Source organism: Terrapene carolina, unplaced genomic scaffold, assembly GCF_002925995.2.
Source record: "Terrapene carolina triunguis isolate 2854851 unplaced genomic scaffold, T_m_triunguis-2.0 Scaffold167, whole genome shotgun sequence".
Classification (NCBI taxonomy): domain Eukaryota; kingdom Metazoa; phylum Chordata; order Testudines; family Emydidae; genus Terrapene; species Terrapene triunguis.
The window spans coordinates 264,604-287,335 of NW_020664518.1; the positions used below are offsets into that span (position 1 = coordinate 264,604).

General features: G+C 53.8%; 1 protein-coding gene across 1 annotated transcript in view; it reads left to right on the forward strand.

Moving 5' to 3' along the window:
- LOC112117217 (capping protein, Arp2/3 and myosin-I linker protein 2-like) overlaps window positions 1–22,732 on the forward strand; it is a 104,800-nt gene that overhangs the window by 34,688 nt on the left and 47,380 nt on the right. The window contains 10 exon segments of the mRNA XM_029912032.1: window positions 3,003–3,089; window positions 5,846–5,955; window positions 6,865–6,942; window positions 8,893–8,969; window positions 10,955–11,059; window positions 12,044–12,113; window positions 13,343–13,424; window positions 16,416–16,512; window positions 17,707–17,764; window positions 19,933–20,105. Coding sequence (XP_029767892.1) covers window positions 3,003–3,089; window positions 5,846–5,955; window positions 6,865–6,942; window positions 8,893–8,969; window positions 10,955–11,059; window positions 12,044–12,113; window positions 13,343–13,424; window positions 16,416–16,512; window positions 17,707–17,764; window positions 19,933–20,105 — 937 coding nt within the window.

Consider the following 22,732-nt stretch of genomic DNA (forward strand, 5'->3'; position numbering starts at 1 on the left):
TAAAAACCTCACTTCTTCGGATGCATTCGAAGAAGTGAGGTTTTTACTCACGAAAGCTTATGCCCAAATAAATCTGTTAGTCTTTAAGGTGCCACCAGACTCCTTGTTGTTTTGTAGATACAGACTAACACGGCTATCCCCTGATACTTGACAGATTGAAGTGTCACTAGAGGAGGTTTTGGAATTAATTGATAAACTTAACATTAACAAGTCACTGGGACCAGATGGCATTCACCCAAGAGTTCTGAAAGAACTCAAATGTGAAGTTGCGGAACTATTAACTAAGGTTTGTAACCTGTCCTTTAAATTGGCTTCTGTACCCAATGACTGGAAGATAGCTAATGTAACGCCAATATTTAAAAAGGGCTCTAGAGGTGATCCCGGCAATTACAGACCGGTAAGTCTAACGTCGGTACCGGGCAAATTAGTCGAAACAATAGTTAAGAATAAAATTGTCCGACACATAGAAAAACATAAACTGTTGAGCAATAGTCAACATGGTTTCTGTAAAGGGAAATCATGTCTTACTAATCTATTAGAGTTCTTTGAAGGGGTCAACAAACATGTGGACAAGGGGGATCCAGTGGACATAGTGTACTTAGATTTCCAGAAAGCCTTTGACAAGGTCCCTCACCAAAGGCTCTTACGTAAATTAAGCTGTCATGGGATAAAAGGGAAGGTCCTTTCATGGATTGAGAACTGGTTAAAAGACAGGGAACAAAGGGTAGGAATTAATGGTAAATTCTCAGAATGGAGAGGGGTAACTAGTGGTGTTCCCCAAGGGTCAGTCCTCGGACCAATCCTATTCAACTTATTCATAAATGATCTGGAGAAAGGGATAAACAGTGAGGTGGCAAAGTTTGCAGATGATACTAAACTGCTCAAGATAGTTAAGACCAAAGCAGACTGTGAAGAACTTCAAAAAGATCTCACAAAACTAAGTGATTGGGCAACAAAATGGCAAATGAAATTTAATGTGGATAAATGTAAAGTAATGCACATTGGGAAAAATAACCCCAACTATACATACAATCCGATGGGGGCTAATTTAGCTACAACAAGTCAGGAAAAAGATCTTGGAGTCATCGTGGATAGTTCTCTGAAGATGTTCACGCAGTGTGCAGTGGCAGTTCAAAAAGCAAACAGGATGTTAGGAATCATTAAAAAGGGGATAGAGAATAAGACGGAGAATATCTTATTGCCCTTATATAAATCCATGGTACACCCACATCTTGAATACTGCGTACAGATGTGGTCTCCTCATCTCAAAAAAGATATACTGGCACTAGAAAAGGTTCAGAAAAGGGCAACTAAAATGATTAGGGGTTTGGAACGGGTCCCATATGAGGAGAGATTAAAGAGGCTAGGACTCTTCAGCTTGGAAAAGAGGAGACTAAGGGGGGATATGATAGAGGTATATAAAATCATGAGTGATGTGGAGAAAGTGGATAAGGAAAAGTTATTTACTTATTCCCATAATACAAGAACTAGGGGTCACCGAATGAAATTAATAGGCAGCAGGTTTAAAACAAATAAAAGGAAGTTCTTCTTCACGCAGCGCACAGTCAACTTGTGGAACTCCTTGCCTGAGGAGGTTGTGAAGGCTAGGACTATAACGGGCTTTAAAAGAGAACTAGATAAATTCATGGAGGTTAAGTCCATTAATGGCTATTAGCCAGGATGGGTAAGGAATGGTGTCCCTAGCCTCTGTTTGTCAGAGGGTGGAGATGGATGGCAGGAGAGAGATCACTTGATCATTACCTGCTAGGTTCACTCTCTCTGGGGCACCTGGCATTGGCCACTGTCGGTAGACAGGATACTGGGCTGGATGGACCTTTGGTCTGACCCAGTACGGCCGTTTTTATGTTCTTATGTTCTCCTGGCCCTGCTGTGTGGGGGAGTCACAGCCCCAGGTCCCGAGCTCTCCTGGCCCTGGTGTGTGTGTCACCCAGAGATGCCATGGAAGGCAAGTGTTGGTTTCCCTGCAGCATGGGGAGTCGGGGGCAGCGTGTGCCATGTGCCTTGGGCTCTAGGCTGCTGTCTGACCTGCTTTGTGTCTGATTTTAGGGCTGGATCCTGCAAACACATAGGCTTGCTCTACACGTAAAACTTATACCAGGATAGCTGTGTGGACCCCCGCCCCCACAAACCCCCCAGTGCAGACGCAGCTCTGCTGACAGAGTGTGTCCGTCGTTCAGGGCGGTTCCTTCACTGGCAGAGCTCCTCCTCCTGGCGGCGTGTGCCGTGTCTAGACTAGGGACGTGGCAGCCGAGAGCATGTCTAGCTGGGCTGAGAGACAGACTTGCACTAGCTTCGCACAAGCTAAAGTGCCAACAATAGCCGTGTGGTGGTAGTGACGTGAGCGGCGCTTCGGGCTAGCCACCCGAGTCCAAGCCCCCTGACCCTCCCGGGTCTGAGCTCGGGGGCTAGCTAGCCTGAGCCGCCGCCTGCCACAGCACCTGCTCTGCTGTTTGTAGCACACTAGCTCAAGCGAAGCCAGCCCAGGTCTGCCTAGCCAGGCCGGAGGCTCGCTTCCAGCTGCAGTATCGCATACCCTAAGCGGCCAGGCCGGCATAGGCTCTCCCCCCGTGGAGTCGTGGCCTTACTCCTGGGCCTGAAGTGCCTGGGACTTGCACGACACCCAGGCCAAGGTGTTTGCAGGGTCGATCCTTCTCTTACAGGCAGAGGCAATGCTTGGGGGGCCACGCGGGGTCACGTGCCCCCCTGATTTCTGCCAGGGTTTGCGTGCCCGGCCCCCTCCTGAAGCTGGTGAGCTGCAAGCTGCGGCTGCAGGGAGGAGTGTGACTCAAGCTTTAAATTGTGCCCCCCTCCATCAGCAGGTACCAGTTGTCTCAGCTTACAGGCCCCTTGGGATGGGGACTTGTGGCATCAGGTTCGTTTGACAGAGCTGGAAGCATGCAGCCGATGGCTGACAAGCAATGATGCAATGGCTGAGCCCTCTATCACCTGTCTGTTCTCAAGCCCCTCTGCTCTCTCCTCAGGGATAACTGCATTCAGCCAGCACATCAAGAAACGCACCAAGGGCCTGCGCAGCCTGAACTTCTCTAGGACCTCGCTGACCGCCAAAGGTATATATAGATATAGATATATAGAACCATCGACCTGGAAGGGACCTCGAGAGGTCATCTAGTCCTGTCCCCTGCACTCATGGCAGGACTATTATCTAGTCCATCCCTGACCGGTGTTTGTCCAACCTGCTCTTAAAAATCCCCAATGATGGAAATTCCACAACCTCCCTGGGCAATTTATTCTAGTGCTTAACCACACTGACAGTTAGGAAGTTTTTCCTAATGTCCAACCTAAACCTCCCTTGCTACAACTTAAGCCCATTGCTTCTTGTCCTCTCCTCAGAGGTTAAGAACAATTTTTCTCCCTCCTCCTTGTAACAACCTTTTATATACTTGAAAACTATCATGTCCCCTCTCAGTCTTCTCCAGACTAAACAAACCCAATTTTTTCAATCTTCCCTCATAGGTCATGTTTTCTAGACCTTTAATAATTTCTGTTGCTCTTCTCTGGACTTTCTCCAATTTGTCCACATCTTTCCAGACATGTGGCGCCCAGAACTGGACACAATGCTCCAGTTGAGGCCTAATCAGCACGGAGTACAGCGGAAGAATTACTTCTCGTGTCTTCCTTACAATACTCCTGCTAATACATCCCAGAATGATGTTTGCTTTTTTTGCAACAGTGTTACACTGTTGACTCATATTTAGCTTGCGATCCACCATGACCCCCAGATCCCTTTCCGCGGTACTCCTTCCTAGGCAGTCATTTCCCATTTTGTATGTATGCAACTGGTTGTTCCTTCCTAAGTGAAGTACTTTGCATTTATTTTTATTGAATTTCATCCTATTTACTTCAGACCATTTCTCCAGTTTGTCCAGATCATTTTGAATTTTAATCCTATCCTCCAAAGCACTTGCAAACCCTGCCAGCTTGGTATCGTTCGCAAATTTTCTAAGTGTCCTCTCTATGCCATTATCCAAATCATTGATGAAGATATTGAAGAGAACTGGACCCAGAACCGATCCCTGCGGGACCCCACTCGTTATGCCCTTCCAGCATGACTGTGAACCACTGATAACTACTCCCTGGGAACGATTTTCCAACTAGTTTTGCACCCACCTTATAGTAGCTCCATCTAAGTTGTATTTCTCTAGTTTGTTTATGAGAAGGTCATGCGAGACAGTATCAAAAGCCTTATTAAAGTCAAGATATACCACGTCACCTGCTTCCCCCCTATCCACAAGGCTTGTTACCCTGCCAAAGAAAGCTATCAGGTTGGTTTGACATGATTTGTTCTTGACAAATCCATGCTGACTGTTACTTATCACCTTATTATCCTCTAGGTGTTTACAAATTGATTTCTTAATTATTTGCTCCATTATCTTTCCGGGTACAGAAGTTAAGCTGACTGGTCTGTAATTCTCCGAGTTGTCCTTATTTCCCTTTTTTATAGATGGGCACTAGATTTGCCCTTTTCCAGTCTTCTGGAATGTGTCCTGTCTTTCATGACTTTTCAAAGATAATCGTTAATGGCTCAGATATCTCCTCAGTCAGCTCCTTCAGTATTCTAGAATGAATTTCATCAGGCCCTGGTGATTTGAAGACATCTAACTTGTCTAAGTAATTTTTGACTTGTTTTTTCCCTATTTTAGACTCTGATCCTACCACATTTTCACTGGCATTCACTACGTTAGACATCCAATCACCACCAACCTTCTTGGTGAAAACCGAAACAAAGAAGTCATTAAGCACCTCTGCCATGTCCACATTTTCTGTTATTGTCTTTCCCCCCTCATTGAGTATCGGGCCTACTCTGTCCTTGGTCTTCCTCTTGGTTCTAATGTATTTGTAGAATGTTTTCTTGTTTCCTTTTATGTCCCTAGCTAGTTTGATTTCGTTTTGTGCCTCGGCTTTTCTAATTTTGTCCCTACGTACTTGTGTTATTTGTTTATATTCATCCTTTGTAATTTGACTGAGTTTCCACTTTTTGTAGGACTCTTTTTTGAGTTTTAGATCTCCTGGTTAAGCCAGGGTGGTCTCTTGCCATACTTTCTATCTTTCCTACGCAGTGGGATAGTTTGCTCTTGTGCCCTTAATAATGTCTCTTTGAAAAACTCCTCGCTGTCTTTCGGACTCTCTACAGGAGCCAGAGGGCTCCAGGCTAGCACGGGCAACCTTCCCACAAGAGTGTGAAAGGGGGTGTCGGGGCTGCCTTGGCCTGCATGTCCCCTGGAGCCCCCATGCTGGGCCTCAGGCCTCTTTGAGCAGTGTCCCTCTGCATTCCCCTTGGCAAGGGGCCGGGCTTCAACAGCCCAGTCTAGCCCTAACTGTGGAACGACTGCTCTCGGTCCTGAGACAGCTCTGCTCCCTCTTGGCTTGGGCGCTGTCCATGGGCATGTGCAGGGGGCCCCTTTTCAAAGTCAGGTGGCCAAAGGGCTCTGCTGGGTGCTCTGGACATGATGTGGGAGGGCTGGTTCTCGGAGTCCCAGAGGCCCCCTAGAGGGGTTTAAGGAGAGAATTCCGGTGTGGGATGGTCCCTCTTCACCTGCCGTCTCTTGGCGGTCTGGGTAGGGTGACCAGACAGCAAATGTGAAAAATCAGGACAGGGGGTGGGGGGTAATAGGAGCCTATATAAGAAAAAGACCCAAAAATCGGGACTGTCCCTATAAAATCGGGACATCTGGTCACCCTAGGTCTGGGACAAGCAGGGCTCTGGGATTGCAGGGTTTCTAACATGACAATGTCCTTCTCTACTCTGCGTCCACTCTTGGGTCCCCAACACGCTCATCGGCTTCTCCTCCCTTCCCTCGGGCAGGAGTGAGCACTTTATGCCAGTCCCTTGCATCTAATGGAATCTTCAGCACCTCACTTCAGCACCTGGATCTCTCGGGGAATCCTGGCGTCCTTGCCACGGACGATGCCAGCGTACGTATAAATAGCTCCCGGCAGGTAGGACAGTCCAAGCCAGAGAAACGCAACTAAAACCCGAGCAGCGTGTACAGTGAGCTGAGATGTGTCTCTTCTCTCTCACCCTGGCTCCGGGCAATGGGAGGTTGCCGCTCAGGCATACCTGCTGGGGTGGGGCTGAAAGTAGCAGAGACCACATGGCAGCACAGGTCTTGCTGCATGTGGGTGTGAACTCAGATTGCTAGCCCGCTCCGGGGTCCATGCTGCTCTTGGTCCCCAAGCTAGCTAGATATGCCTGCCCGAGCCGCAGTCACACCTCTGATTGGAGTGGAGACTCTCTCTAGTGGGTGTTGCATTCTCTGGAGGTTTAATGGTTTAGGTCAGAAGAATCTGGCCCATCAGCTGGGTCTGTTGTTGGGGTTTGGTCAGGTTTTTGGGTTGCCCTCTTTGTCATTTGGTGCCAAAATGTTCAGAGGGGACTATTGCTTTTTGGGTGCCCAGCTGAGACCCTGTGGACCCCGTGCCCAGCCCCCACAGCTCCTGTGGACTCCAGTGGGAGCTCAGTGTTTTCAAAAGCCCCCAAATCGAAGGCCACTCTTGGCAAATCTATTGCAGGTCACTTTGGCCAAGCAGCCAACTCCATTTCAGCTTCCCCCGGCCTGGCGCTGCTGCCCAGGGGAAGGAGCCGATTGGGGAGGAGGAGGTGCCTGTGGGAAGGAGGGTCTGGGCTCACCCCCAGGCTGGTCTGTTTCCTTCTCCACTTTCTTGGGCTGAACGTTAACCCTGCTAAACCCCAGGAGAAAGGCTGTCTGCCTGTGAGCCAGGCTCGCTCCTGATGTCCTGCATTTGGTCCCCGGTGCGAGGAGATGCTGCCTCCAGAAAAACCCTTCCAGCAGACCCTTAAATCCACATCTTCTCTCCCCACAGAGCTTGCACAGCTTCCTCAGCCATGCAAACTCGGTGTCTCACCTTAACCTGGCCGGCACAGACTGTGCTTTGGATGCAGTAAGTAGCAAGGGGCTGTTCTCCCCTCATCTGTGCCGAGGTGGCCGGCTCCTGAGACCTTCCTTCTTGCCATCTGCGTCACTGCAGCCCCTGCCGTGTGCCTGGCCCTGCAAACCGCAATCACTGTGCAGGTTGTGCAGCCCAAGAGACAGACGAGTATATTTCTGCCTCCCAGGGCTGGTCCTTCCCATCCCCGGGTCTCTGTCCTCCTTAGGCAGAGGCAATCGAGCTGCTGGTGCCTGCAGAACTCCCAGGCCTGGCTTAGCTCCAGCTGAGGCAGAAATGTACTGCAAGTCTCATGCATTATTGATCAGGAATGAATGAATGCAGCAGGTGCTTCAGCTTCAGATGTAAATCTTGGCTCTGGCACCCAGGGTTGGAACAGCCTCGGCACTGTAATTTGTGGCCGGACCTTAAATTACATCAGATATTGGTGCTTTGGGATCGCTCCCTCCGCCAAAGTTATGCTTCCAGATGAGTCTTCCAACTCCTTGCATTTCCCGCGCTGTCACTGCTGCATGCAGGTCTGGTTATTTACCCTGGAAAGGGGGAAGCATCGTAAAATGCTGGTTTGCTCTGGGAAGTGGGTCTCTGCGATCGGCCGGTATGCTTATTTAAACAGCCAGCCTTGCAGACTCCTCTGGGGACTCAGTCAGCTGGTCCCGCGTGCCTGCCTTCTGCGGGCCAAAACACACCTTGTGGGACCCCTGCCGCCCCACTGCCTCCAGCTGCAGTGCACATTGCAGCGGCTAGGTGCATAGGGTCTGGTTTTCAGTGGGAGCTGCAGGTGCCGACATCTCGGAAAATCAAACCGTTAATCACCCATTCTGTGGCTGGCTAAGAGGGACTCGGACTCCGGCTCCCTCTCCCTGGGCTGGCCGGCCCTGCAGGGCCCGTGGGAGAAAAAGCAGCAAACGTGTACCCAACTCGCTCGAGTCGCCAGTTCTGCCCCGAGACACGCAGGGAGCCGTTTTGGACGCTCAGTCACTTTCTATAGCAGAGCCGCATGTCCTAGCACGCAGGGACTTGTCTGTGTCAGACAACGTGACCAGTAGAGTGCAGAGGGTTAATGACAGAGGAAGGCTGGCCCAGTGGTGAGAGCGCTAGTCTGGGACTTGGGCAACCTGTCTCAATTCCCTCCCCCGCCCCAGCCTTCACCTTGGCTCTGTGCCTCTATTTCCCCCTGTATGCAGTGGGGGTAGTAGTCCTGCCCTGCCTCATGGGGGGTGCTCAGATACTGTGGTGATGGGGGGGCCATATAAATTGCTTGGCTGGATGCATAGAGACAGCACACGGCCAGGCCTAGTGGTCAGGATCTTTATCGCCCGCCCATCTGCGGTGTGTGCGGGGGCTGTCCAGTGCCCAGAGGCAGCCCCGGCCCCCAGGCCATGACAGCAAGGCTTGTGCCCAGTGAGCAGCGGATGGCTCTCTGAGCTGGGTGAGGGCTGCTGCAGCATTTCCGCCTTTGGAGAGTTCGCCCTGGTGGCCTTTGTGGGAGGACTGGTCTGGGTGGAGAGGGAGGGAGACTTGCTTTGTGTGGGAGAAATGACTGAGGAGGGAGAGCCAAGGGGGGGAGACTGAAAAGGATGGGGGAAGCTAGGTGGCCCTTTCTGGCGTCCCCACTGAAGGGGGAGTAGCAGGAGTAGCTTGGGAAAGGAAGCCCTGTAAACAGGGTAGTGTGGCCAGGGTGGGGAGGGCAGCTCCCAGCTGTGCATGGTGCGTGGTCCCAGAAGCATGAGGGCGGGGGAAGCTCAGGCTGTCCCGCGGGGGGCAGGTCCCCCCAGACCTGCTTTTCCCGAAGCGTTCTATCGCTCTGCAGCGTGAGAAGGGCTGTGTCTAGTGTGGGGAGGAGGGCTCGTGGCCCGTGGAGCTATGCTGGACGCTGCCTGGTTTAGAACTGGGGCCTGGCCCAGCCTGTTGGTCTCATACACTTCTAATTTCCATTTCAAGCTGTTCGGAGCATTGGCCATCGGATGCTGTGCCAACCTCGCCCACCTGGATCTCTCCAAAAACGTGTACTTGCACAAGTAAGCCTCAGATTCGCTCCCTTTGTCATCCATGTCTAGCGAAGTCTGGCCCCGGGGATTCTGTGTGCGTCTCTCTGCTGTAAGCCATCGCGTCTCTGGCTGGCTGCAGTTCTCAGTAGCTGCCCAGTGCAGTGACCGCGACCTCTTGGAGCAGTTAACGCTCCATGAGGGGAACTCCCCTTCCAGGCCGCTGTGGCCCTGCTTGGTAACACGTTTGAAAATAGCAGAGGTACATAAATCCTATCCCTCCCTCTGTGTGTGCAGGGTAGCATGCGATCCTGGGAGCAGAAATAACATGCTAATGGGTGCAGCAACATGGCTGATTTCAGTTGAGCTTGAACCTCTTCCTGATCAATTTAAGCCAAACCAAAATCAGCCTGGCTTAAACTGAAGTAAAAGTGTCCACACTGCCTTTTTGCATCGGCGTAACTAAATGGGTTCAGACTCACCCCTTAAATGAAGCTGGTGATGCTTCCTCCTGAAGAGCAGCCCGTAGGTTGCAAGTCCTTTGGGGGACAGACCCCTAGGAACGCGCTGTGGGAAGAGCAACGTGTGGGATGGAAACGCAAAGGACCGGTGTTCACGTTATTTTTGATGACCATCGAGGGGAATTTCAAAAAGAATTTACTGTTGGATTTTTACATATTCTAATTTGACTTTTATTCACTCTCCACCCCCCCGCTACCGCTGGCCCCTGTTCGCATTAGAGGGCAGCTTCTCTTGTAGTATCGACTTATTTGTGCCTCAGGTGTTGGAGGTTTACATGCCAGTCTCAGTGTCGCAGCAGGTGTGGTTTTGGTTCATTTTTTACCCAGGCTGCCCACACCCTGAGTACGCTGCCATTTGTAGACAGGAAAACTTCCCGCCCGCTAAAGGTTTGTGCCCTTTTCAGCTTCCTCACAATAGCTCCATTTGCCCATGGGCTTTTTAATCTTAGAACTATCCTGAATATTACGTCTTGTTGTCTATGTCTTTGCTGGAAGGCTGACCGGAGAAATGGGGTGGGATCTCTCTCAGCCCAAAAATGAAGTGACTGGTTTGTTTGAACCTTTCACAAAGAGATTTTTCCTCCCAACTGTTCTGTGGGCATTTTAGTTCAATAGATATTAGCAAAAACGAGCAGAAAACAAAAAGCTCTAATGATCTGACTCAGTTTCCCTGCCCTGCTCAATTGCTCTGCCTTTACTTAGAATCATAGAAGATTAGGGTTGGAAGAGACCTCAGGAGGTCATCTAGTCCAATCCCCTGCTCAAAGCAGGAGTAACCCCAACTAAATCATCCCAGCCAGGGCTTTGTCAAGCCGGGCCTTAAAAACCTCTAAGGATGGAGATTCCACCACCTCCCTAGGGAACCCATTCCAGTGCTTCACCATCCTCCTCATGAAATACTTTTTCCTAATATCCAACCTAAACCTCCCCCACTGCAACTTGAGACCATTACTCCTTGTTCTGTCATCTGCCACCACTGAGAGCAGCCGAGCTCCATCCTCTTTGGAACCCCCCTTCAGGTAGTTGAAGGCTGCTATCAAATCCCCCCTCACTCTTCTCTTCTGCAGACTAAATAACCCCAGTTCCCTCAGCCTCTCCTCATAAGTCATGTGCCCCAGCCCCCTGATCATTTTCATTCCCCTCCGCTGGACTCTCTCCAATTTGTCCACATCCTTTCTGTAGTGGGGGACCCAAAACTGGATACAATACTCCAGGTGTGGCTCACGAGTGCCGAATAGAGGGGAATAATCACTTCCCTAGATCTGCGGGCAGCAGTGCTGACCGGAGCCGCCAGGGTCCCTTTTCGACTGGCTGTTCCGGTCCAAAACTGGCCACCTGGCGACCCTAGCTCCAAACCGATGGCCTCCTGCTTTGGGGCTGGTGCCCAGGCCGTGTTACTGTCGACAGAGGGCACGGCTGAGTTGGGGTTAATTGAAACGGTAGAAAGGGGGGCTGGGATGATACGCTGGGATCTGATGCCTCTTCTGCTCATTTTAGAAAGCCGAGAGATGTCCCTCCGGCCATCAAACTGTTCTTCAGCAAGGCGGCTGCCCTCCGATACGTCGGCCTGGCGTGTACCAAGATGCCGCCAGAGGCCGTAAGGTAAGAGGCCTGTTTCCCAGTTGCAAGGGCTTGGCCCCCACAACTGGGGACAGATTTACAGTGGTGACCAGCCTCCACCATCTCAGCCCTAGTGATGCTCGGCCTGTCCTGTGCAAACGAACAGAGGTGCGACTAGCAAGGCCCTCTAGAGGGCGCCTCCTGGTTGCTGGAGCTGCACGCATGTATGTACGCAGCAGGGTGGGGGGGGGGGAACCAGAGCTGCGGGTGTCCTGCGGAGTCTTGCCTGTGGCCATGGCTGAGGGAGTCTTAGAGGATTAAACTGCTGTGGTTTGCAGTCGGGGGTGCGTAGGATCTGAGTTACTTGGGCCGGGCGGGGATAACCTGCCTGAAACCACAGACACAGGGGCTTAGCCACAACAGGCTATTGATTTAGTAAATCCCTATTTATTAAGCCCAGCTAATATACCGAGCAGCCTCCTCTGGGGCAGGGAGCTCCCCAGACATCCAAGTGCATGCGCCCTCTGGTTCCAGTCTGATTCACCCATCCCTATCATTCAGCACTGCCGGCCCTTTCCCCAGCTCCTTCAGTCCTGCTGGGAACCAGGGCGAGTGCGTGTGCGTGAGACGAAGGAACAGAACTGTACTGGTGTCAAGTGGCAGCGGGGAGCCCGTAGCGTGACCCCCAGACGGAAGCGGTGCCAGAGACTCCCTGGAGTCCACAGGGCCAGTGCAGGTGCTGTGGATTCGCTGCAGAAGGCTCTCAGGCATCATGCTGGTGGATGGCAGGGGAGAACCTCGGGTAGCTAGGGCGGCTGGTGGGACGCACCTTTGGCTCTCCTAGCACCCCGCAGTGTTGCAGAGGAGCTGCAGGGCCTGGGCTGCTTCTCCCCCCGGCTGCCCCGAGGGCAGGTTGAGTGAGAGGGGAATCACTGACTGTTCCCGTGGGGCGGCTGGCAGCGTATCCAGCTCCCTCTGCCTGCTGATGAGAGCGCTGGGTTCAGGTTACTTTCTGGTTCATTGCAGGGCCTTGCTGCAGGGGTTAGCGTCTAACTCTCAGATCAGTGACCTGCACCTGGACCTCAGTAGCTGCGAGGTGAGGACGTGGCATGTGACCCAGTAAAGCAGAGCAACAGCTGAGTTCCAGCTAAACCCCGACACTGCATCTGAGCCCAGCAGCCCCGGGTGAAGAACTCCCGGGGCCGGGCAGTAAGTGTAGCTCCCCCACCAGAGCACAGAGGCTGGGCAGAGCAGTAGGACTTCATGGACCTGCACAGCCTTCCACCAGGTGGAATTTTGGCCCATTATCGAGTAGTTTAATTGCTATGCAGATGTTATGATCTAGGCATTTACGAGGAGTGCCTGGGCAGAAGCCAAGCCAGGGGAGAGAGCGTCATCCTGTGCAAGCCCTCCGACACGGACAGAGGTCGCTGTCTGAAAGGAGCCCCCAGCACGCCTGCGGTGCCTGTGAGATAGCCAGGGCTGAGCCGGCTTCCTGCTGCTTCCGAGCAGTGCCCAGCGCTGGCACCAGGCGGGGAGCCCTGCAGCTACGTGTTCAGAGTACAAATGGGCACCCCCATGGCAGGTCCTGCGATCCTGAGCCTGACCCACCTTCCCTCCCGTCTGTGGGTCCCTAGCACTTCCACAGTGTTAACGATCCCCCACCCCCCAGCGCCCTCTGAGGCTGATGGGAATGAGGATCCTGGCTGTGCTAACGGGAAGGGGAGTCAGATCGGGGTTAATGTCTCAGCTCTGCTGCAGCCACCTTGGGCCCGTCACGCACGGTCAAAGCTTGGAAAGCACCTAGGTGGTTTAGGCCCCCTAAGTCCCATTGAAAGTCACCAGGATTTAGGCTCCTGAGTGACTTTTGAAAATGACTCCTCAGTCGCTCCTAAAGTGTTTTTTGGAAAAGTTACCCTGAATCTCTCTGGCCCAGCTTCTCAAAGGTAGTTAGGCTCCCCTGGGTTTCCTGGGCCTCTAGGCCTCGGTTTCCTCGTCTATAATAATGCCCCCCCACCTTTGGGGCCAGCTTTGTGCCCATGGCTGAAAAGCGCGAAGGGTTTTTTTTATTCCTTTCTCCACATCCCGTGTTTCTGCCCTGCCCCTGCAGCGGTGGCTTTGGTTCCACCCTGCGCCTGGGGCATGCTGTGCAAACAGTCTGCAGGCAGCTCACAGCCAAGTTCCAGGTTAGAATGTTTGGTCTCACGCCCCTTATTGCAGGGTGATCCCAGGGGCACTGAGCACTGATTCGACTTTCCCAACTGTCATGTTCTTGCTTGTGAATGTTCCCTTTGACTCTTGTTCTGTTTTGTTTTTCATTTAAAGTTGAGATCGGCAGGTGCCCAGGTGATCCAAGATCTGATTTTTGATGCCAATGCAATTAGCCGTTTGGATTTAGCAGACAATGGTAGGTACATAGTTTCTTTGACTTATGGTGAGCTTTGTCACCGTGGCTGGAAGTGTCCTTTCCTCTTAACCTCGGCACGAGGCTGTGTGCTGCCATTCTACAGCAGCCAAGATAAATCCCCTGCCAGAACAATGACTGAGTTCGAGGTCCCCTCAACTGCTGTAGAAATAACCATTTAAAAGATGAGACTTGTTTTGACTAACTGAGGTTCTCTGAGCTGCCATGTGTGGTTATATATGTGTGGGTGGGCAAACTTTTTGGCCCAAGGGCCACATCTGGGTATGGAAATTGTATGGCGGGCCATGAATGCTCACGGAATTGGGGTTGGGTTGCAGGAGGGGGTGCGGGCTCTGGGGTGGGTCCAGAAATTAGGAGTTCAGGGTGCAGGAGGGGGCTGCGGGCTGGGGCAGGGGGTTGGGGTGCGGGGGGGGGGCTGGGGATGAGGCATTCGGGGTGCAGGAGGATGCTACAGGCTGGGACCGAGGGGTTCGGAGGGCGGGAGGGGGATCAGGGCTGGGGCAGGGGATTGGGGCGTGGGAGGGTTTGGCTGCAGGCTACGGGTGGCACTTACCTCAAGCAGCTCCTGGAAGCAGCAGCATGTCCCCCCTTTGGCTCCTACGCAGACGCGCGGCCAGGCGGCTCTGCTGCGCACTGCCCCTTCCACAGGCACCGCCCCTGCAGCTTCCATTGGCCAGACACCAGTTCCCGGCCAATGGGAGGTGCGGGGGCAGTGCTTGGGGCGGGGGCAGTGCACAGAGCCCCCTGGCTGTCCCTAAATGTAGGAGCCGGCGGGGAGACATGCTGCTGCTTCTGGGAGCTGTGCAGAACTGCGGCGCGTGTTCACGGAGCGGCCGCGGACCCCGCTCCCCGGCTGGAGTGCGGCAAGCCCCAGACCCCGCTCCCCAGTGGGAGCTCGAGGGCCAGATTAAATCAGCTGACGGGCCGGATGTGGGACGTGGGCCGTAGTTTGCCATCCCCTGTTATATACGGTATTGCTGCCATTCCTGCCCTCGCTTCTTTGTATAGCTGTTCATAGGCACGCGTCCGCATTTCCCTGGCGTACTTCTTCCATTACTCCAAGACGCCATTGCTTTTGTTTGGTGCCTATCTTCTGCCCCGATTAACACAAGGAGCAGCAAGAGGCTGGCTGGCTGGCATGCTGGAGCTGTGCTGCCGTTAGACCTGGTACAGTTTGTTCCGGTGGAGCGTTTTTTTATCCAAAAATGCCATTTGGCTGAAATAGAAACTTTCTGCGGGAGGATGTGAATGTCGATGGAATTTTTGACATTATCCAAATGCTTTGGTTTTTTTACTGAATCAAAAGCAAACGTTTCCATTGACCCCAAGTTCATGTTTTTTTGAAAATTTCATTTCTCGGCAGATTTCTGAATTCTTTGGTTTTGTTCCAATTAGGAACAAAAATCATTTTTGACGTGGCAGAATTTCTTGTGGTTCCTGCACTGCTCTGGTAGTTTGCATGTGCCCGTTTCCTTCTGAGCTGGGCTGCGCCGGGGGGACGGGAGCAGCTTAGAGAAGAGCAATTCTGTGCTAATGGGGCTGTTGTGTGGAGTAATTTTCCATCTGTGTCTGGTCAGCTGTGTGAAAATGACCAACCTGGTTACCAGGCCCGTTGGCTGCCTGCTGGTCAGACACCAGACTCCTCAACAAGTGTTGTGGTGATCTCCCAGGGCATTGCTCCAGAATCGCGGGTTGGTTTCCACTGTGCCCCAGCACCGTTCTGGTTTGGGATGAGTTTCCAGTTCTCTCCTCTCCTGGCCTGGTTTGGTTTTGTGTGTGAGTTTTGCTCTGGTAGGACTTCACTGGAAATTAGCAACGACAAGCCATCAAGGGCTTGTGAAGGAGGGAACTCCCTTCTTGAAACTCCCCGTTGCACTTCCCTTTTTATCGTTTCTGATGGAAGATTTCCAAAGTCTCTGCATCTCTTGTCCTACCAATGGGACGTGGGCGAGTAGCGAGGCGTTGGAGCTGACTGGCTTTACCACTTGACATGCCTGTGGAGGGAATGCGTAGAGCCCTGCTTGGCTTGTCACAAGGCAGTCGCTTTGGCTGTATTTCCTGGATTTGAATTCTGGCTGGCTGCCATTTGTTGGAGTTTAAGGGATTCTCTTCTGGGCGGGGAGGCAGCCAGCTTTCCCTGTGGGCGAGCCCCACTTCTTGGTTCTGGGAGGGCTCCTGTGCCACCCCGCCATGCTTCCGTTGTCAGCACCCACCTTGTTGAGCAGACAGCCTTCTCTGAGCCCATTGACAGTGTGTGTCCGTGGCTGCCAAGGCGAGGGGCTGATTTCCTGGGTTGTGGACACCTTCCCTGCCGTCAGAAGCATCGTCTAATTTCACTTCAAGACGGGAGGGAAAACACTGGGAGAGAACTGGCTGAACTGGGCTCCGTCAGCAGGCAGGAACGCTCACAGCTGCTGAGCAGCCCCCCCCGGCAAGGGCCCTACACATGATCATGCCCATCCCCCTCCCCCAGGCTTTATTCCGTCTGCTCAGCCAGGTGCCCTGGGGGGAGCAGAGGCAGGATTGTTCTGCTGGCGCTCTCCACTCCACTCCACACCAGCCCTGGAGAAACACGGCTGTCTGAAAGCAGAGCCTGGGATTGGTAAAGCTGCCCGGGGGAATAGCCCACCGAGATCCCCCACATACCCATCCATTCTGCGAGGGCACTAGCCTCCTCGTGCCAGCGAGTCACCGTCTGCCAAGGCTGGTGTGTCCTGAAGGTGGCCAAGGGACAGACCGAGTAGTTTGTCGATCTCTATGGGTCTGTTCAGGTGGGGATGCGCCCCTCAGCATCTGGTGCTACGAGAGCAACATCTGGGCATTTCTCACAACCCTCCCGCTGCAGGTGTGGCCGCCGGTTGCCACATCTAACTCCGCTCCTCCCTGTTCATGCCAAGGGTCCTTGGGGCGTTGGCAGTCACTAAGTGCCAGACACTGGTCACGGATCGTCACTGCTGCTTTTGTGTGTCGTAGGCTTTGATGCTGACATGGTCACGTTGGTGCTGGCGATTGGCCGAAGCAAATCCATTAGGCATGTCTCCTTAGGAAAGAATTTTAACATCAAATCCAAGTAAGTGTCACATGACTCATGCGTGTAATGAAGTGAACTTTAGCAGGCATGGGCCTAACCCCTGATTTTTATACACACTAGGTATGTTGCAGGTAGTCAAATTACATTTATTTACTGCAATTGCTGCACAGATTGTAGCTTTGCGTTGTTAATCACCATTTGGCTTTGTGTGTACTGGGCCTTTAAATTATGATGCTCTTGTAAATCAGAGGTGTCAAAGTCACAGAATCATCTCTTAGAAATGTGGGGCTGGAACAGAGCTGGAAGTCAGCCAGGCCAGCCCCCTGTGCTAAGGCAGGGCCAAGGAAACCTAGACCAGCCCTGACAGGGGTTTGGCCAACCTGTTCTTAACCACCTCCAGTCCAGTCACAGTGGTGCTGAATTTCCACGGACTATCGTGAGCCCCAAAGGCCTGCGGTGTTTGCCTCAGTGCTCAGCCTGGTGCAGGTTTGGGGATGAGCTCTTGCTGCTTGAATTCAGACTGGGACAGGTGCAGAGAGAGGCTGCTGGGGTGATCAGGGGACTGGAGAGAGCCGGTTGTATGAGAGGAGACTAAGAGAGCTTGGCTTGCTTGGCCATGAGAGACGGGCTGATTGCGCTCTGTAAATATTGGAGGGGGAGGGGTAGAGCTGTTTAAGCTAAAGGACAATGTTGGAACCAGGATAAACTGGCCAGGCTTACATTTAGGCTGGAAATTAGAAGAAGGTTTCTCACCATCAGAGAGGAGGCTGTTCCAGCACCTCACCCAACAGGAGTAGTGGGGCAAAGGACCCAACTAGTTTGAAGATGGGATCTTGATACATTTATGAAGGGGATGATCTGACGGGGTTGTCTGTGATTAGCAGGGGACTGGACTCGATGGCCATCCCTGCCAGTCCTATGTTCTTGGGTTACTGTCCAGCTGAGATAATGCAGAGGCCTGGGGTCTCAGGGGCAGGGACACTGCAGTGTGGTCACCCCCTTAGGCCAGCCAACAAGAGTACCTCTTGGGCAGGTGCTCAATGCCCCACGCTGGCTGCAGCTAGGGAAAGGCTGGTGGCTTGCGGGAGAGAGGGAGGTGCATAGATGAGCCATGCGGTCAGAGTAACGTCCAGCCGCAATGGACACTTCCCAGCTTGGTGCTGACTTGAGCCCGCGTCAGGCTCTGCTGTGCGATGGGGAAAGGCGAATGACCCCTCTGCATCTCCTCCGCAGGGACAATCTGGCCGACGTTCTCCACCGGATTGTTCAGCTCACGCAGGAAGATGACTGCGTAAGTGCTTGCTGCGGCGCCCACCCGGAGCCCCATAACTGAACCGTTTGCGCCGTTTCCTCTGAATTATTCCTATTCATTTCAGAACCCCCAGGCCAGCTGTGAGACAACTGGCCATTTTGTGTTTCAGTTCAGATGCAGAACGTGGGGGAGTCGCTGTCTCTCTCTTCCATGGAGTCACTCCCTCTGTGGTTGGTGTTAATCTGGTCAGACTGAGAAATAAGTGCTTTTCTCGCTGCGTTTGGGAGAGTATAGGAAAGGAATCAACAGCTGGTAGAGTCTAAAGTAAAGCGGAGGGAGCAGGAGAGATGTGTGTTGTACGTGGGGGGGATGGATAACAGCCCAGAACAAAGGTGATGGGCTTCTGAAAATGTCACCTGTTTGGAAGGTCTAATATCCTAGGGCCTCTTCTCAGGGCATTGAAAAGGCAATGAAGATTCGTCTAGGCCAGGCAGAGGCCAAACCGTTATCTCAGCGTTACTGACGCTGCGTCGACCTAACTGCAGCAGTCTTGACTCTGCCGCTCGTGGAGGTGGAGTTATTAATTCCGCACAGCAGAGCAGTTACGCCTGCAGGAGCGAAATTGAAATGGAAAGTGGGGTTGCCACCTTTCTAATGGCCGGTAACTGGACCCCCAAGGCTCTGCCCTGTGCTCCGCCTCTTCCCCCAAGGCCCCACCCCATCACTCGCTCCTCCCCCCATCGCTCGCTGGATCCTCTCAAGGAGCCTTCCTGCAGGTAGGAGGCAGCACCAGCGGAGCAGGGGCTGATGCGGGTTAATGACCTGGCGCCAGTAACTGGACTTTTGGTTCGGGTGCCATTTACGGTCGAAAACTGGGCACCTGGCAACCCCAAATGGCGCCCGGCTGCAGGAGCCAAAACCTGCTAGTGTAGACACTTCCACAGCGAGGCCGACAAGCTGCCCTGCGACACCCTCGCTCTGGAGTGTAGCCCGGGCCTCAGCTCTTAGAGTTCACCTTCGTTACTCCTCGTCAGCCTGCTAGTCCTCCAGGCACCCATAGAGTCTTCCAGGGAACGCAGGCTAGACCAGACCTGAATTTCTAATGTGAAGAAACCCCTTTCAGGCCTATCCCCCATCAGAGACACCAACAGGGCAAGGGCACTGATGTTCTTTAATCTTTGCAGGTCTCCTTTGAAGGAGAAAACCCACTGGTGCATTACAGAGTTGCTGCCACAGGCAGAAAAGGTCTGTGCAGCCCAAATCCCATTAACCAGGCCTTTCCCATTCACGTGATTACCAGGCTATTAGTGGGTAAATGGCAGCTTTCTCCTCTAGGATTGCCCCCTCCTCCTGCCGAGGTTCAGCAGGATCGAGCGGCCAGGCGTGGCTCAGACCTGCCCTGCGTTGTTGTCTGTGCTTTTTTCTGCCTGTGGTAGGGGCCAAATGATGTCTGTCTGTCTAGATACTTGTCTGGCCCCATCACAGGAGTATCTGAGCGCCTCCCAGTCAGCAGTGGGCTCACCCTCGCTGTACTCTGGGGAAGCAGGGCATGGCTAGTGCCCCACAATATAGGTGGGAACCTGAGGCACAGAGAGGCTAAGTGACTCACCCAGGGTGACACATGAGTCAGTGGCAGAACAGGGATCACTTCACTATCCTTCCCCCTGGCACGGGGAAGAGGGCTCACAAATTCCTCTCTCCCTGCCCCCCCCCCGCCCCAGTGCTCTTGTCCGAGGACAGCTCTGCTTTGGCTTTGGCCATTCCCCACACATAGGGAACGCTGGAGCTGCTGAGCAGAGGCCTCTTGGGCAGGGCGGGGCTACCTGCAGGCCTCCCTCCTGCCCGCTCCTGGCCTCATGCAAACAGCTTCCAGGTGCCTCCCTCCGCGTCCCACCCCATGTGATCTAGGAGCTTTGGTCTGGCCCTAGCTTTGTGTTCATTAGCTTGTCCCCTGCACTTACTGGCTGCCAAGGACTGTAGGCAACAGAACTAGAGCACAGCCCACGGGCCTGCCCAGAGAGGGCAAAGAGCTCGTGAGCCGCACAGGGCACTCTGGGGGGCAGGGATTCCCCGGCTGGTCCCATCATGCAGGTGGCCCAGTCTGTGTAGTTAGATGGGGGGGAGGGAGCGACCTGCTCCCTTGTAAAGCCCAGGGACCCTGCAGCACCAGCACCTGATCTTTTCTCTCTCCGGTGTTTGTCTTCCAGCCTCTTCAATCCCTGTCCGTGGCCGAATCGCGACTGAAATTGGGAACCAACGTCCTCCTGAATGCCCTGGGCAGTAACACCAGCCTCAGCACGCTGGACATCAGCGGGAACACCATTGGCGACACTGGAGCCAAGATGCTGGCCAAAGCCTTGCAGATCAACACAAAACTCAGGTAGCGAGAGTGTGCGTGTGTGCAAGGGAAAGGCCGGCAGGCGGACGCTGGTAAGTGCTGAGTCAGCACAGCATGCCGGCTCTTGCGGGGCGCTGCTGGGCCGCGTTTCCAGAGGAGAGGAGAGGAGTGTGCTGCCTCGGGGGGTTTGCTAAGCAGGAGGAAAGTGCTGTGTAAAGGCCCTAGGAATCACGGGGTTTCCATTTAATAGGGCAAGTGGCTGGTGAAATTTGTACCACTTGTTTAATGAAATACTGAGTCTGATCCTATAATGGCAGATCCTGTCTCCCCCCAGATCCCCATTCCTCCATCCTGCCTCGTACCCACCCTCTCCTCCCAGCAGTCTGGGTGAGAGCAAGCTCTCCCAGTTCTCATATGCTCCTTGTCTTTGTTCTTGCCTCTCCGTGCTGCTCACCTGCCCACGCAGGCTGCTTGGCCTCTCCGTCCCCCGCGTGGCTGTTCTGTGTGCTGGGCGCTCCCTGGCTCTGAGCCATTGGCACCTCAGCTGCACTGGGACATCTGCCACCAGCAGTGCCTCAAAGTACAGTGAGATGTGACATGTGATTGACACGATGTCCCTCCACCCATCTCTTCTTCACCTCCTTCAATTCCTCCCCACTCCCAGTGTACTCTCCCCTCCCCTTCCCCCGAGGATCCCTATTGCCTCTTTCTGGTCTCTGCGTCTGTCTCATCTCTATCTATGGTGCTTATCCGGTGCCCTTCACTGTAGTATCTGCACACCTCGCAGCCTGTAACAGATTTATCCCCAGGGGATAATGGAGAACTGAGGCCTAGAGAAGCTAAGTGACATGCCCAGGGTCACTCGGGATGTTTGGGGTGGACCAGGAATTGAACTTGGATAGCTCACAGCTGCTTTACCCCCTTGGCCATCCTTTCCCTCTCAGCCATTCGGTGTCTCTTGGTCTCAGCCCTGCAAAGAGTTCTCTCTCTCCTATTGCGAACAGCTGCTTCTGCAGCTGCACCACGTCTGCTGTGTGCATATAAATCCTGGGGTGTGTGGGTCTGATCCAATTGCGCAGGAAGCACCTGTGAATGCTGCCCTGAGGCAGGCTGACGTGTGTAATCGTCAGCTGGTGTAAAGAGGGTGCACTGAGCCCCCTAGTCTATGCCCGTTTAGAGGGACCGTTTGTACATGCTCATTCAATACCAGCTGATTGTTGGCGCCGTACTCCACAGGAATGAAGGCCCGGGTAAAGGAAATGCCTGGATTATATAATGGCTAAGCCTCCATGCCAGCTGTATGGCAGATCAGCCGTCTGTTACTCTGCAATTCAGTGTCCAGGCAAGGGCCTGTCAGGGCTGATGACTCCATTGCCTGGCAGTGCTCGGCACCCTCAGCTTCGCTGCAAGCTGCAGCAACGGCTCCAGGAAGGGAAAACCAGGGCTGCGTATCCTGGGCTTGCAGCTGCAGGAAGGAAGCTCGGGAATTGCTGGGGCATGCCCTGCCTCCCCGTTAGGCACTGCGGGTCATAGACTCCCCTGGTACAGGTGAGGAACAGCTGGGCAGCTGGGAGAGCGAAATGGTCAATGTGACGCCTCTGGAGATGCAGGGAGGGACGTGGCTAGACTCTTGGTGTAAGTCAAAGATCTATGGAAATGGCAGTGCAGAGCCCATGGGCTCCCCATCAGTCAGGCGCTGTCCTTGTTCCTGTCCAGCTTTGGCAGTGCAGTGCTCTACCGTGGCTGGCCCCAAGCCTCCTCTGCAGTGAGGGAAGCCCTGAGCGGTGTTAAGGGACCGTACTGTGGAGAGCGAGTGCCCTTTTCCCCTCCCAGCCCAGCTGGCCATGCCCGCCCAGGTGCAATGTCACTGTAGCGAAGCGAGACTCACCGGCGCGGCGCCTCCTGCTGGTTGTCCTGGGAACTAGCTCGATTCCAGCCTCTGCAGGCCGATGTCTCACTTGCTGCTGGCTCCCGGACCCTGGTGCCCCTTACCCTGGGGTTCTGCCCTCCGCAGTACCCCCGCTCTGGGTCTCCCCTCCCAGGGGAACCCCCAACCCTCTCACCCACCTTGCCTCAGTGGCTACTGCGAGTCGTCATCTAGCCCCCGCTCACTGGGGCCGACTGCAGTCTGTAAAGGCCACTCATCATCAGCAAGGGGGTTGGACCAGCTGCTTTTGCCTATCCCTGGGCTGCCCTTCTGCAGCCCCAGTACCTTTGTAGGCCTTCACCAAGGCCTGCAGCCTGGGGGTTTACCAGGCTGGAGCTCCCCAGCCCTGCTCCAGTTCAGGTACCTTCCTCTCAGGCAGCCAGGCCCTTCTCCCTCCAGGACTGGAGAGAGACTCCCCCAGCTTCTGGCCCACAGCCCTCTTATCAGGGCCAGCTGGGCCCTAATTGAGCTGGCCACAGCTGTGGCTGCTTCCCCAGTCAGCCTAGCTTGGCTGCTTTTAACTCTGTTTTCCAGCCACAGCCCTCTCCAGGGCTGCTTTCAACCCCTGTTCTGCAGGAGTGGGGCAGCCGCCCCACTACAGTCACTCTCACGGGAGGATGGCTACCAACTTTGGCTCCCCTCCATGCTGCGTGACAGAGGGGAGCAGGCTGGCCAGGCGCTGACCTCCAGCTTTGCTGCCTTCTCCCCGCTGCTTTGGTGCCTGTGGGTCACTGGCTCTCGC